This window comes from Sapajus apella, unplaced genomic scaffold, assembly GCF_009761245.1.
Source record: "Sapajus apella isolate SASKATOON/1434 unplaced genomic scaffold, GSC_monkey_1.0 scaffold62, whole genome shotgun sequence".
Lineage (NCBI taxonomy): Eukaryota > Metazoa > Chordata > Mammalia > Primates > Cebidae > Sapajus > Sapajus apella.
This window is the reverse complement of record NW_022437002.1, coordinates 1,283,594-1,295,587: the sequence shown is the minus strand read 5'-3', so window position 1 is coordinate 1,295,587 and position 11,994 is coordinate 1,283,594. Positions and strand designations below refer to the sequence as shown.

Here is an 11,994-nt window from a genome sequence, read left to right as displayed (position 1 = left end):
GGTCTCGATCTCTTGACCTCGTGATCCACCCGCCTCTGCCTCCCAAAGTGCTGGGATTACAGGCTTGAGCCACCGCGCCCGGCCAAGAGATTCTTTATGTATTCATTCAATAAATATTTTAAACGCTCTATGTGAAAGGCACTGTTGTTAGGTGCTAGGAATAGACCAGGAAAGAAAAAACATGGCCCCATACCTTCGAGCTTACATCCCAGTGGTGGAGAAAGACCATGCACAAGTAAATAAATAAAGTAATTACAGACTGTAGTAAGTGTTGTGAAATACCACAGACAGCACTCAAGATAAGGAAGACCTGAGGCCTGAATGAGGAGTCAGTATTCCAGGCAGAGGCAGTAGCACAAGTAAAAGCCCTGACTGTGAACAGTCTGATGAGGCCTGAACTCGTTTAGGAGGTAGGAATGGAAAGAAGGGATGAATTTGTGAATATTTAGAAGGAAGGAATAATCACAAGGACAGACTGAATGTGGTAGCTAAGGTTGAACTTTGGCACCTTGGTGATAGTGGTGCCACTTGCATTGGGAAAGGAGGAGCAGGTTTTAGGGACAGGCATTTCCCCTCTGGAGGGCTCTCTTTCCCATCTGTACAATAGGTTAATATAACAATCCAGGGGAAAAAAAAACAAGCTTATTGCTAGGATTTTTGTTTTGGTGGTTTTCTGCTTCGTGTGTGTGTGTGTGTGTGTGTGTGTGTGTGTGTGTGTGTGTGTGTGTGAGATTGGGTCTCTGTCACCCAGGCTTGAGTGCAGTGGCATGATCACAGCTCACTGTGCCTCAGTCTCCCCAGGCTCAGGAGATTCCCCCCACCCCAGCCTCCCAAGTAGCTGGGAATACAGGCATGCATTGCCATGCCTGGCTAATTTTTTTTTTTTTTTAAGAGATAGGGTTTGCCATGTTGCCCTGGCCAGATTGCTAGCTCTTTTTTTTTTTTTTTTTGAGTTATCTCTTTTTTTTTTTTTTTTGGAGACAGAGTTTTGCTCTTGTTGCCCAGGCTGGAATGATGCAATGGCATGATCTCGGCATGCACCACCATGCCTGGCTAATTTTTTTTTTTTTTCTTTTTTTTTGAGACAGAGTCTTGCTCTGTCGCCAGGTGTCAGGCTAGAATGCAGTAGCACAATCTTAGCTCACTGCAATCTCTGCCTCCTGGGTTCAAGCAGTTCTCCTACCTCAGCCTCCCGAGTAGCTGGGACTACAGGGGCACCCCACCACGCCCAGCTAATTTTTGTATTTTTTAGTATAGACGGGTTTCACCGTGTTGGCCAGGATGGTCTCGATCTCCTGTAATAGGCGTGAGCCACCATGCCCAGCCAATTGTTAGTTCTTAAGAATGTTATGTTCATCACACCTTACAGAATTCCACATGAATCAAAGATTATGGCCAGGTGTCTCAAAAAATAAAATTAAATTAAATTTTATAAATAAAATAATAAATAGGAGGCTGGGTGCAGTGGCTTACGCCTGTAATCTCAACACTGGAGTTGGGAAAGGGAGGATTGCTTGAGCCCAGTTGTTTGTTTGTTTTCTGAGATGGAATTTCACTCTTGTTGCCCAGGCTGGAGTGCAATGGAGCTATCTCGGCTCACTGCAGCCTCCACCTCCCAGGTTCAAGCCATTCTCCTTCCTCAGCCTCTGGAGTAGCTGGGATTACAGGCGTGCACCACCATACCTGGCTAATTTTTTGTATTTTTAGTAGAGATGGGGTTTCACCATGTTGGCCAGGCTGGTCTCAAACTCCTGGCCTCAGGTGATCACCTGCCTCGGCCTCCCAAAGTGCTGGGATTACAGGTGTGAGCCACAGTGCCCGGCCTGAGCCCAGTAGTTTAAGACCAGACAGGGAAACATAATGAGACTCCATCTCTAAAAAAGTAGACCAGGCTGGGCATGGTGGCTCACACCTGTAATCCTGACACTTTGGGAGACCAAGGCAGGTGGATCGCCTGAGGTCAGGTGTTCGAGACCAGTCTCGCCAACATGGTGAAACCCAGTCTCTACTAAAAATACGAAAAAAAAAAGCCAGGTGTGGTGGCATATGCTGGTAATCCCAGCTACTTGGGAGGCTGAGGCAGGAGAATTACTTGAACCCTGGAGGCAGAGTTTGCCGTGAGCCAAGATCATGCCATTGCACTCCAGCCCAGGCGACAGAGCAAGACTCCATCTCAAAACAAACAAAAAAACACTCTTGGCAAAGTCAAAAGTCAAACAACAAACAGAAAAAATATTTGCAACTCATTTGACAAAGAGCTGAGTTTCCAAATATATAATGAGCACCTATGAATAAGAAAAATGGGGGAAGGGTACACACAGACACAGAAAGGATAATGTGTCTCAAACATATGAAGAGAGACTCATATTCTGCAAAGTAAGGTAGTTGCAAATTAAACCACCTGGAGATAACATTCTTCACCTCTCAGATTGGCAAAGATCAAAAAGTTTGATAACTGTGATGAGGATATGATGAAACAGGCACTTAAGGGGAATTGAGCAATAACCATCAAAACTCTGACCCAAATTGCCTACTTCTAGGAATAGATGCTATATACACACACACACATATGTGTATATATATATGCAAAGTTACTGCAGCAGTGTAATAACAGAAGATTGGAACTTATTTCAATGTCCTTCACTAAGGCACTGGCTAAATAAATTACTGTATAAAATGGTAGGAGCCATAAAAATAGTACTTTTGTACTCTTATGAAATGATTTTCCAAATATGTTTTGTGCAGAACTTTATGTATAGTATCCTACTATTTGCTTTATAAGGGTAAACTAACCTCCTAAAGGACACATCAGAAACTGCCTCTGGGAAGAGAAACTAAGTGGCTGGTGGACAACGAAGACTTTTCACTGTATGTCATTTGAACCTTGAGTTATCTTTTCAAAATACTCAAAAACAAAGGCAAAGAAATAAAACCCTTTGTGGTGGTTCTAGGTACATGGAGTTAGTGAGAAGGGAACCAATATTTGAGCTCCTACCATGTTTCAGACACTGTTCCAAGTACTTTCACATACACTATCCCATTTAGTGACCTGTGTAAACCACTGAGATGTATATAAATTATTCTAATTTTACAGGTTAGAAAATAGGTTGGATTGCCATGGGAAGATATGCAAAAAACAAAAACAAAAAAAAAAACAGGTTGGATTGTGGTCAAGTACTTTATTCGGTGTCGTGCCTGGTCTAGCTCCAAAGCTCCAGCCTTCTCCGCTTCTCACACTGCTTCTGTTTAAGCAAAGTATCCTCTCTTTTTTTTTTTTTTTGTCTCATTTATTGGGCACTTGATATAACAAAACTGCTAAGTGCTTTATGTATGTATTCTCATATAATTCTCAAGACAACTCTGGAAGGTAGGAACTACTCTCCGCCTTTTACAGAAAAGGTAAAGGAGACATCTCGCGTAACGAGCCCAAGGTCACGGGTACACAATCGTTTGGAAGCCAGGTTTGATTCCAAAGCTCCGGCTCCAAAGTCCAAACCACACCCGGTTCAAAGGACAAAAGCAGGAACGCTCGCTCGCTGGGCCCTGGGAGGTACGGACACTTCCGGGGGAGGGGCGGACACTTCCTGGGGAGGGGTAAAGCCAGTGAGCTGCGGAAGGCGGGGCAGGCGCCTCTTCGGCGAGCTAGCGCGAGGACGTGCCGCAGCGCCGCTCGTCGATCACCTTGCCCCGCCCCACGTCGGCGCGCCCCCGGGCAAGCTCCTCCCCTAGCCCTGCCTGGGCGGGAAGCGAACGCGCGCTCCCTCCGGTTACCCTCCGCCTAGGGGAAGGGCGGGAGAAGCGGAGGCGCGCGCTCGCGAGCTGCGTGCTTGCGTACGTCGCCGGGGTTCGGCTGCGTCCGTCCCGCCGCCCGCCCATTGCCGCCGCCGTCGCTGCCGCCGCGTTCTCGCTTTGCCCGCCGCCGCCTAAGGGGGGCTGGGGCCGGGGCCAGCCACCACCGCCGTTGCCGGGATGCCGCGGGTGTATATCGGCCGTCTGAGCTACCAGGCCCGGGAGCGCGATGTGGAGCGCTTCTTTAAGGGCTACGGGAAGATCCTGGAGGTGGATCTGAAGAACGGGTGAGGAGGGCTGAAGAGGGGCCGGCCGGGCGGGGACAGGTCCCAGTGGTGGTGGGGAGGCCGCGGGGACGGCAGAGGGACGCTTGGTCCGCGCGGAGCGGCTACCGGCCTGGCCAGGCTCCGCCATAGTGGCGGCGCCTCGGGGGCGCGGGTAGGCCCCGGTTCCCACTGCGCCTGCGCGGGTGGGGGTGGTAGAGGCATAATGGGAGCTGTGGTGAGGCCCTGAGTGGGACGGGGTGAAGGAAAGCCCGAGTGGGGCTGGGGCTCCGGGCGGGAGGGCACAGTTCCAGGGCGCCCGGGAGACCTGGGTTTTCCCTTCCTAGGCCCGGGACCGGAGCCTGGTTTGTCTCTGGGTAGAGACTAACCTTTCCCGCTCTGAAGACTACTGGAAATAAACAGGATTTCCTGCTCCCTTTCACCTCTTCCCCAGTCTCACGGATCAGACAGTCACATTGCGTCTTTCCCGGGGACAGGAGCGCTGGAGGGAGGCACATTTTAGCCATGTGCCACACTCTTTTGGGCGGGAGACTCCAGTTTGAGTAGTCTAGTGACAGTTTCGAAAGTATCGTCTTGCCGTGCTGAAAGCCTTCAGCGTTCCCTCTGAAGTAAGCAAGTCTTAACTCCTTATCTTTAAGACTCCGTGCAGCGTTTCCACGCTGTGGTTTCCGTTCTCCAACTTGCAGAAAAATTGCTTTGCCGTTGTAGAATTTGTTAGAATAGTGGCCACCCTGGCCAGTGTCTGCGTCTGGTTAACGCAGATGGAGACGACATTGTTAACTTCCTCCCCCAGCGTATGATCTGTTCTTTGTATTCTTAATCTACTTCGGCAAAAATAGGCCCAGCATGAGCTACAGGTTTCAGAGAAAATAGATGAGGAATCAGGCCTGGATAAAATACTCAACGGGGAAAACTGGGAAACAGGAAATGTTAGGTAGTGCTTGGAAGGCATGGATATAAAATTAAAATGACTGGGGGGAACATTTTCGGGCACCAAACCTTGGATGTTAGAGAGCTCTTGGCTTTAAAAAAATCCCTTTACTTTGCAACAGGTCTAATATAGCTACAGTTTACTCCCTAGCGTCATATACTAGCAAATGACTCCTGAAACATTTTGAAAGTTACCTGAGTTTCACATTTGAGAAAAATTGGTAGCTACTGTGTTCTCAAATGATTGAGTTTATAAAGCCATTTCAAATTGTTAGGAAGAATCGCCTTCTTTCTGACGACATCTTTAGTAAAGTCCTGATTTCTTTTACAGTAAAAAGCTTAGAAAATTACTACTTTTATACAGTAGAATGTTCAGCTCTTAAGGATATGTTAAATTGGGGAGTAGTAGTTATTGTATGCATATAATATATGTGAAAGTTAAAACTCGAATTTTTTTCAGAGCGCAACGAAATTAACAGAATAACTTTTGTGGGCAAAGTGTGGGTGTTGAAGCCAGTTAGGCCTAAGTCAGATCCCGATTCCACCCCTATCTATGGGCAAGTTATGTCTCTGAATCTGTTTCCTCATTCATGTAGAAAAGGAAGATTAGAGATAATAAATGTAAAGCATTTGGCTTAGGCAGTAAGCGGCAGCTATAATCAGAGGGATTTCACCATAATTCATGAGGACTCATCTTCGATTGTTGGTGTTTGATGACATAAAGCATGTTTTGGTGAGGTCTGTTTTCTAAGGTTACTCAGGTGATAGTGTGCAGGAAATGACAAGACTGTAAATGGGAAACTGATTCATCAACGAAATGTATTGATAACCCATCAACAGTGTCCACCACTGTGCTAAATGAATTGGGGAAGGAGGCGGAAAACAGTTCTGCTCTTGAATAAATTAAGCATTATGACGTGTGCACTTTGATTTAAGAAATGTTTGCTTTCACTTTAAACTCTTAACTAGTAAAACTTGAAATGATTTGCTTGAAAAGATGTGTTGAAATGGGCTTTGAAGAATAGATTAACTAGAGCTTGAAGTGAAGAAATTTAGGTGTTTAGCCAAGGTGTGAGGATTACTTCAGGCCAGGAGTTTGAGACCAGCCTGACCCCATCTCTCTAAAAATTTTTTGATTAGCCACTGTGTGATGGCACTTGCCTGTAGTCCTAGGTACTTCAGAGGCTGAGGCCGGAGGATCACTTGAGCCTAGGATTTTAAGGCTGCAGTGAGCTGTGATTGTGCCACTGCACTGGAGTCTGGTTAACAGCAAGACCCCCGTCTCTAATAAAATAAAATACAATGATGACTTTTTTTGCTTTTTGATGAATGGGGAAAATACATTTTTTCCATAATTGTGTTGAAGACGTGGCCTGATAAGAAGCAATTATGAGAAATAATAAACAATCGAACATGGATTGAGCCTTATGAGGGATCTGGAAATTCAACAACATAAACCAGAAACAATCACTGTTAAGATTTTACACTAAAAATTCAAAATCAATGACTAGGAGTTCAAAAGCTCTGGAAGGAAGAAGTGAGCAACCCAGGAAATGGAGTGATAAGAAGAAAGCCTTTCAGGACCCTAAATACCTGGGTGTTTTTTGTGGTGGTGGTGGTTTTGGATGGAATTTCTCTCTTGTCACCCAGGCCGGAATGCAATGGCACAGTCTCAGCTCACTGCAACCTCCCACCTTCTGGGTTCAAGCGATTCTCCGGCTTTGCCTCCTGAGTAGCTGGGATTACAGGTGCGCATCACCACTCCGGGCTAATTTTTCTGTGTTTTTAGTAGAGACGGGCGGGGTGGGGGGGATCTTGCCATTTTGGCCAGGCTGGTCTCAAACTCCTGACCTCAGGTGATCCACCCAACTCAGCCTCCCAAAGTGCGGAGATTATAGAGCTACCATGCCCAGCTAACCTGGGTGGGTTTTTTTATATTTTTATTATTTTTTATTTTTTTTATTTTATTTATTTATTTATTTTTAAGTTGGGGTTTCACCGTGATGGCCAGGCTGGTCTTGAACTCCTGACCTCAGGTGATCCACCCACCTCGGCCTCCCAAAGTGCTAGGATTACAGGTGTGAGCCACTGCACCCGGCCACCTGGGTGGTTTTTTAAGGAACTGTTCATTCTTACAGTTACACTGCTAAACCTTGATATGCATGAAATGCATTGAAAGTCAAGGTTGAAATGAGGAAGTCATTTTAGAGTTTGGAAGACAAATATGACAGTCACCAAACGGCACACAATATGACCTCCTGGCATCATTCAGGAATCATTACAGAGGAAAATGACTTCTGGGAAGAAGACCAATGGTAAAGATGTATTTCAAGCAAAAATTGCCTATATAGCAAAAAGGCAGGAGAGTCTGAAAGGAAGAGTGGGTATAAAGGAAAAAGCATAATTTAGCTATATATGTAAGTTTATAGTCCCCAAACAGAAGGGTAGTGGATCTCCCTACTGAGAGGCATGTTTGAACATATCTAGATTGTGATTGTTAGTAATTGAAATTCAAAAGCAGATTTTGGATGCTTTGGATAGGTCTTTGAAGAATTGCTGGAGTTCAGAGTTGTAGAAGTGAGATATATCAGTAGATATGTTAGGCTGAAGGGTTGCAGGTAAAGTTTAGAATTAAGGCATAAAATGCTAGTGTATAGACCAGTCACGGTGACTCACTCCTGTAATCCCAACACTTTGGGAGGCTGAGGTGGGTGGATCATTTGAAGTCAGGAGTTTGAGACCACCCTGGCCAACATGGTGAAACCCCATCTCTACTAAAAATACAAAAATTAGCTGGGCATGGTGGTGGGCACCTGTAATCCCACCTACTCCTAAGGTGTAGAGAATTGCTAAGGCAGGAGAATTGCTTGAACCTGCGAGGTGGAGGTTGCAGTGAGCCGAGATTGCACCACTCACTGCACGCCAATGTGGGCAACAGAACAAGACTCTGTCTCAAAAAAAAAAAAAAAAAACTTTTCTAATAGGAAGATGACCAAATAAGGAAACAAAATGAGTTCTTCAAAGGAGATTTAGTGTCCAGGAAAGGATTCCATGGACCCTGATAGGATTTGGAGAAGAGGTATATAAGCAGGAGTTCATTGCCTGACATTATACCAGGCAGCCCTAATGCAGGTTGCCATTGTTTTAGAGAACTTTTTGAGAGATGGTTTGGGACCACAAATATGACGAAGATCTCCCAGGATCATATAGACCATTCCAGATCCCTTCAGTGTCCCCTGTGTTTCTACGTGCCATATAAACTGTATCAAGAATCACTGCAGGGAAGCGGGGAGGGGCAGGAATCCTAGATATATGTCAAGGAAGCAGCAATATTATTAGCACCACCTGTTAATAGCCTTTTAGCTCTATGGTAACTTGCTGGCTTTGATTGTGTATGGATTTTCTTTTTATAATAAGCCACTTCATGTAAAGTGTGAAAGATTTTTGAGTACACTAGTTGCTGTTTTGCCACAAAATCTTGTGGTTTTAGTCTGATCTTTGTATCTTAGCTTTTCCATATTTTAGTTAATAAATAAAACTTGCCACGTACTAACATTATTTTGCCTGCTTAGTAGCTGGAAGGACAAAACCCCAAATAATTGAGATTTATATTTTAATTTTTAGTTGGTTAAAGTCATGAATTAAAACTCTCAAGGGAAACTTGTATTTAAACTTCAGAACCTGTATTTCATATAACAGTGAAATCATGACTAGCTTGAATTTTCAGGGGGTATTATGGTCTATTTAATCATGCTCTCTAGTTATTACCAAAAGATTTTTGGTTTTGCCCTTGTTTAATGCACAATAATTTTTTTAATGTGGAGTTCAAGACTCTTCAAGTGAGGCAGGTCGTTGTTATGTGTGTCCCTGATCACTGGAGGGCATTATTAAGCCTTAGATACTGAGAAGAATCTCTGCCAACCCCAGCACCTACACAGAGATTTTTCTCTTCTGACTCCTGAATTCTTGAATTCTTGACAGATTGGGAAGTGTATAGTTAGTTTAATGCTTCAGGTTGCTGGTTTCTGGTTAGTTGAGCTGTTACAGTATTTTTTTTTCTTTTTAGTTTTTAAGTCTTCCAAGGCTTCTCCCAAGTCTCTGTCATTCATCGTTACTATATTCTTAATCACGAGAGAGATTACCTTCACCCACCACCAAGTGGCAGATGAGTGCTTTATCAGTTTTATGATAATGCCATAACTAATGGGTGACAAAAATGACAAAGAAAAAGTGAAGACTTTCCCTTTAGGGACCCTACCACCTCCTTGTTTTTAAGCCCTCTGACAGCTTCAGAAATAGCATTTTATCTGCACCAGCATGTATAAAGCATTAGAGTCTGTGTTAAGAAAAGGAAGACATTTGGTTCTGGATTAATTTTGGGATTATCTAAGAAGAGATTAAAACAAATTTTGTTTAAAATCGTATTTGGACAACTGTTTATGTGTAGTTAAAATTAAAGACCCACTCTTAATTTTCAAAATAGCACACACTTATTTCTGATTGGAAAAATTTTACATTTATTATAACTTTTTTTTGAGATGGAGAGTCATTCTCTCCCTCTCTCCTCTACCCTCTCCCCTTTCTCTACCCCTTCCTCTCCCCCTCCCTCCCACCCCCACCCCCACCCCCACCCCCTCCCCCAGGCTGGAGTGCAGTGGTGTGATCATGGCTCACCTCACAGGTACAAATGATTCTCCTGCCTCAGCCTCCCAAGTAGCTAGGATTACAGGCACCTGCCACTGTGCCCAGCTAATTTTTGTATTTTTAGTAGAGCTAGGGTTTCACCATATTGAGCAGGCTGTTCTTGAACTGAACTCAGGTAATCCACTCAGCTCGGCCTTGCAAAGTGCTGGGATTACAGGCATGAGCTACCACGCCCAGCCTATTATAATTTTTAATATGGAGAAGGACCAAAAAAAATTCAAAGATGATAATCTTTGTATTTTGGATTTTGTGGTTTTGTTTTTTTCACATACAGGTACGGGAATGTGCGCACATACACTTTTTCTGTTTCTCTTCTATTTTTTTTTTTTTTTTTTTTAAATAACTAAAAAGCCTGCACAGTCTCTCCCTTTTCTTCTGCCTTTCCCTGCTTTTTTTTTTTTTTTTTTCAAACTTGGCATCATGCTATAAGGTTTTTTTTTGTTGTTGTGTTTTGTTTTGAGACAGAGTCTCACTCTGTCACCAGGCTGGAGTGTAGTGGCATGATCTCGACTCACTGTAACCTCTGTCACCCAGGTGAAGCGATTCTCCTGCCTCAGATTCCTGAGTAGCTGGAACTGCAAGCACATGCCACCACGCCTGGCTGATTTTTTTGTGTTTTTAGTAGAGATGGGGTTTCACAGTGTTAGTCAGGATAGTCTCGATCTCCTGACCTCGTGATCCTCCCGCCTCAGCTTCCCATACTGCTGGGATTACAGGCGTGAGCCACCGTGCTCGACCAATATATAAGTTATTTTGTAATTTGCCTGTTTCACCCTGACAGCCTGATCCTTTTCCTTTGTCATTAAGTATTCTCCTACAACCTGATTCCTAATGGCTACATGGTATTCCTACATACATGTTATTTAATTCACATAATTAGAACCATGTTGCAAGGCATTTAGATTATCCTTGTTTGTGTACTATTTTATACATATATAATACTGGTGAATATCCTTTATATGAATTTTTGTGTATATTTTTACCTTAGGGCAGATTCCTTGCAAGTAGACTTTGGGAGTGAAAGCATATACACGTTTTAATGCTTTTGCTAACTATTAGTTTCCATTACTCAGTAGATGAATAATATTTATATAATAATTACAGCCGTGAGCCACCATGCCCAGCCAAGAGTTCCTATTTTTCTAAACAGTGCCCTTTGTTATATTTTTTTAACTGATTTTTTCTAATTACAATGTTTAGAATTGGGCCAGGCGCAGTGGCTCACACCTGTAATCCCAACACTTTGGGAGGCCGAGGCAGGTGGATCACCTGAGGTCAGGAGTTTGAGGCAAACCTGACCAACATGGCAAAACCCTGTCTCTACTAAAAACACAAAAATTAGCCAGGCGTGGTGGTGGGCGCCTATAATCCCAGCCACTCAGGAGGCTGAAACGAGAATAGCTTGAACCCGGGAGGTGGAGGTTGCAGTGAGCCAAGATCTTGCCACTGCGCTTCAGCCTGGGCAAAAGAACGAGACTCCGTCTCAAAAAAAAAAAAAAATGTTCAGAATTGTATTTGAGGAAGTCATTTGTCAACCTTTAACTCCCATGTATTGAGCCTATCAAGCATAACAAATTCAAGAACCTTTTAGGCCAGGTTTGGTGGCTCACACCTGTAATCCCAAGCACTTTGAGAAACTGAGATGGACTGATCACTTGAGGTCAGGAGTTGTAGACCAGCATGGTGAAGCACCGTCTCTACTAAAAATACAAAAATTAGCTGGGTGTGGTGGTGCATACTGTAATCCCAGCGACTCAGGAAACTGAGGCAGGAGAATCGCTAGAACCTGGGAGGCGGAGGTTGCAGTGAGCCAAGATTGCACCATTGCATTCCATCCTGGACAACAGAGTGAGGTTCCATCTCAAAAAAAAAAGAACTTAAAAAAAAAACTTTTTGATTCATTAGAGAATAAAAGTAGGTTAATTATAGATCATTTAGATATTTTGAAAGCATAAAGTGAAAAAGAAGTATTAATAGTCCTTTTAAGACAAGTGAGGGCCAGGCGCGGTGGCTCAAGCCTGTAATCCCAGCACTTTGGGAGGCCGAGGCGGGTGGATCACGAGGTCAAGAGATGGAGACCATCCTGGTCAACATGGTGAAACCCCGTCTCTACTAAAAAAATACAAAAAATCAGCTGGGCATGGTGGCGCGCGCCTGTAATCCCAGCTACTAAGGAGGCTGAGGCAGGAGAATTGCCTGAACCCAGGAGGCGGAGGTTGCGGTGAGCCGAGATCGCGCCATTGCACTCCAGCCTGGGTAACAAGAGCAAAACTCCGTCTCAAAAAAA

General features: G+C 44.2%; 1 protein-coding gene across 1 annotated transcript in view; it reads left to right on the top strand.

Annotated features, from left to right (window-relative positions):
• The first annotated feature begins 3,602 nt into the window (after positions 1–3,602).
• Positions 3,603–11,994, top strand: part of SRSF4 (serine and arginine rich splicing factor 4) — a 35,015-nt gene continuing 26,623 nt past the window's right edge. The window contains exon 1 of the mRNA XM_032246653.1: positions 3,603–4,076. Coding sequence (XP_032102544.1) covers positions 3,970–4,076 — 107 coding nt within the window. The 5' untranslated portion in view covers positions 3,603–3,969. The remainder of the gene's footprint in view (positions 4,077–11,994) is intronic.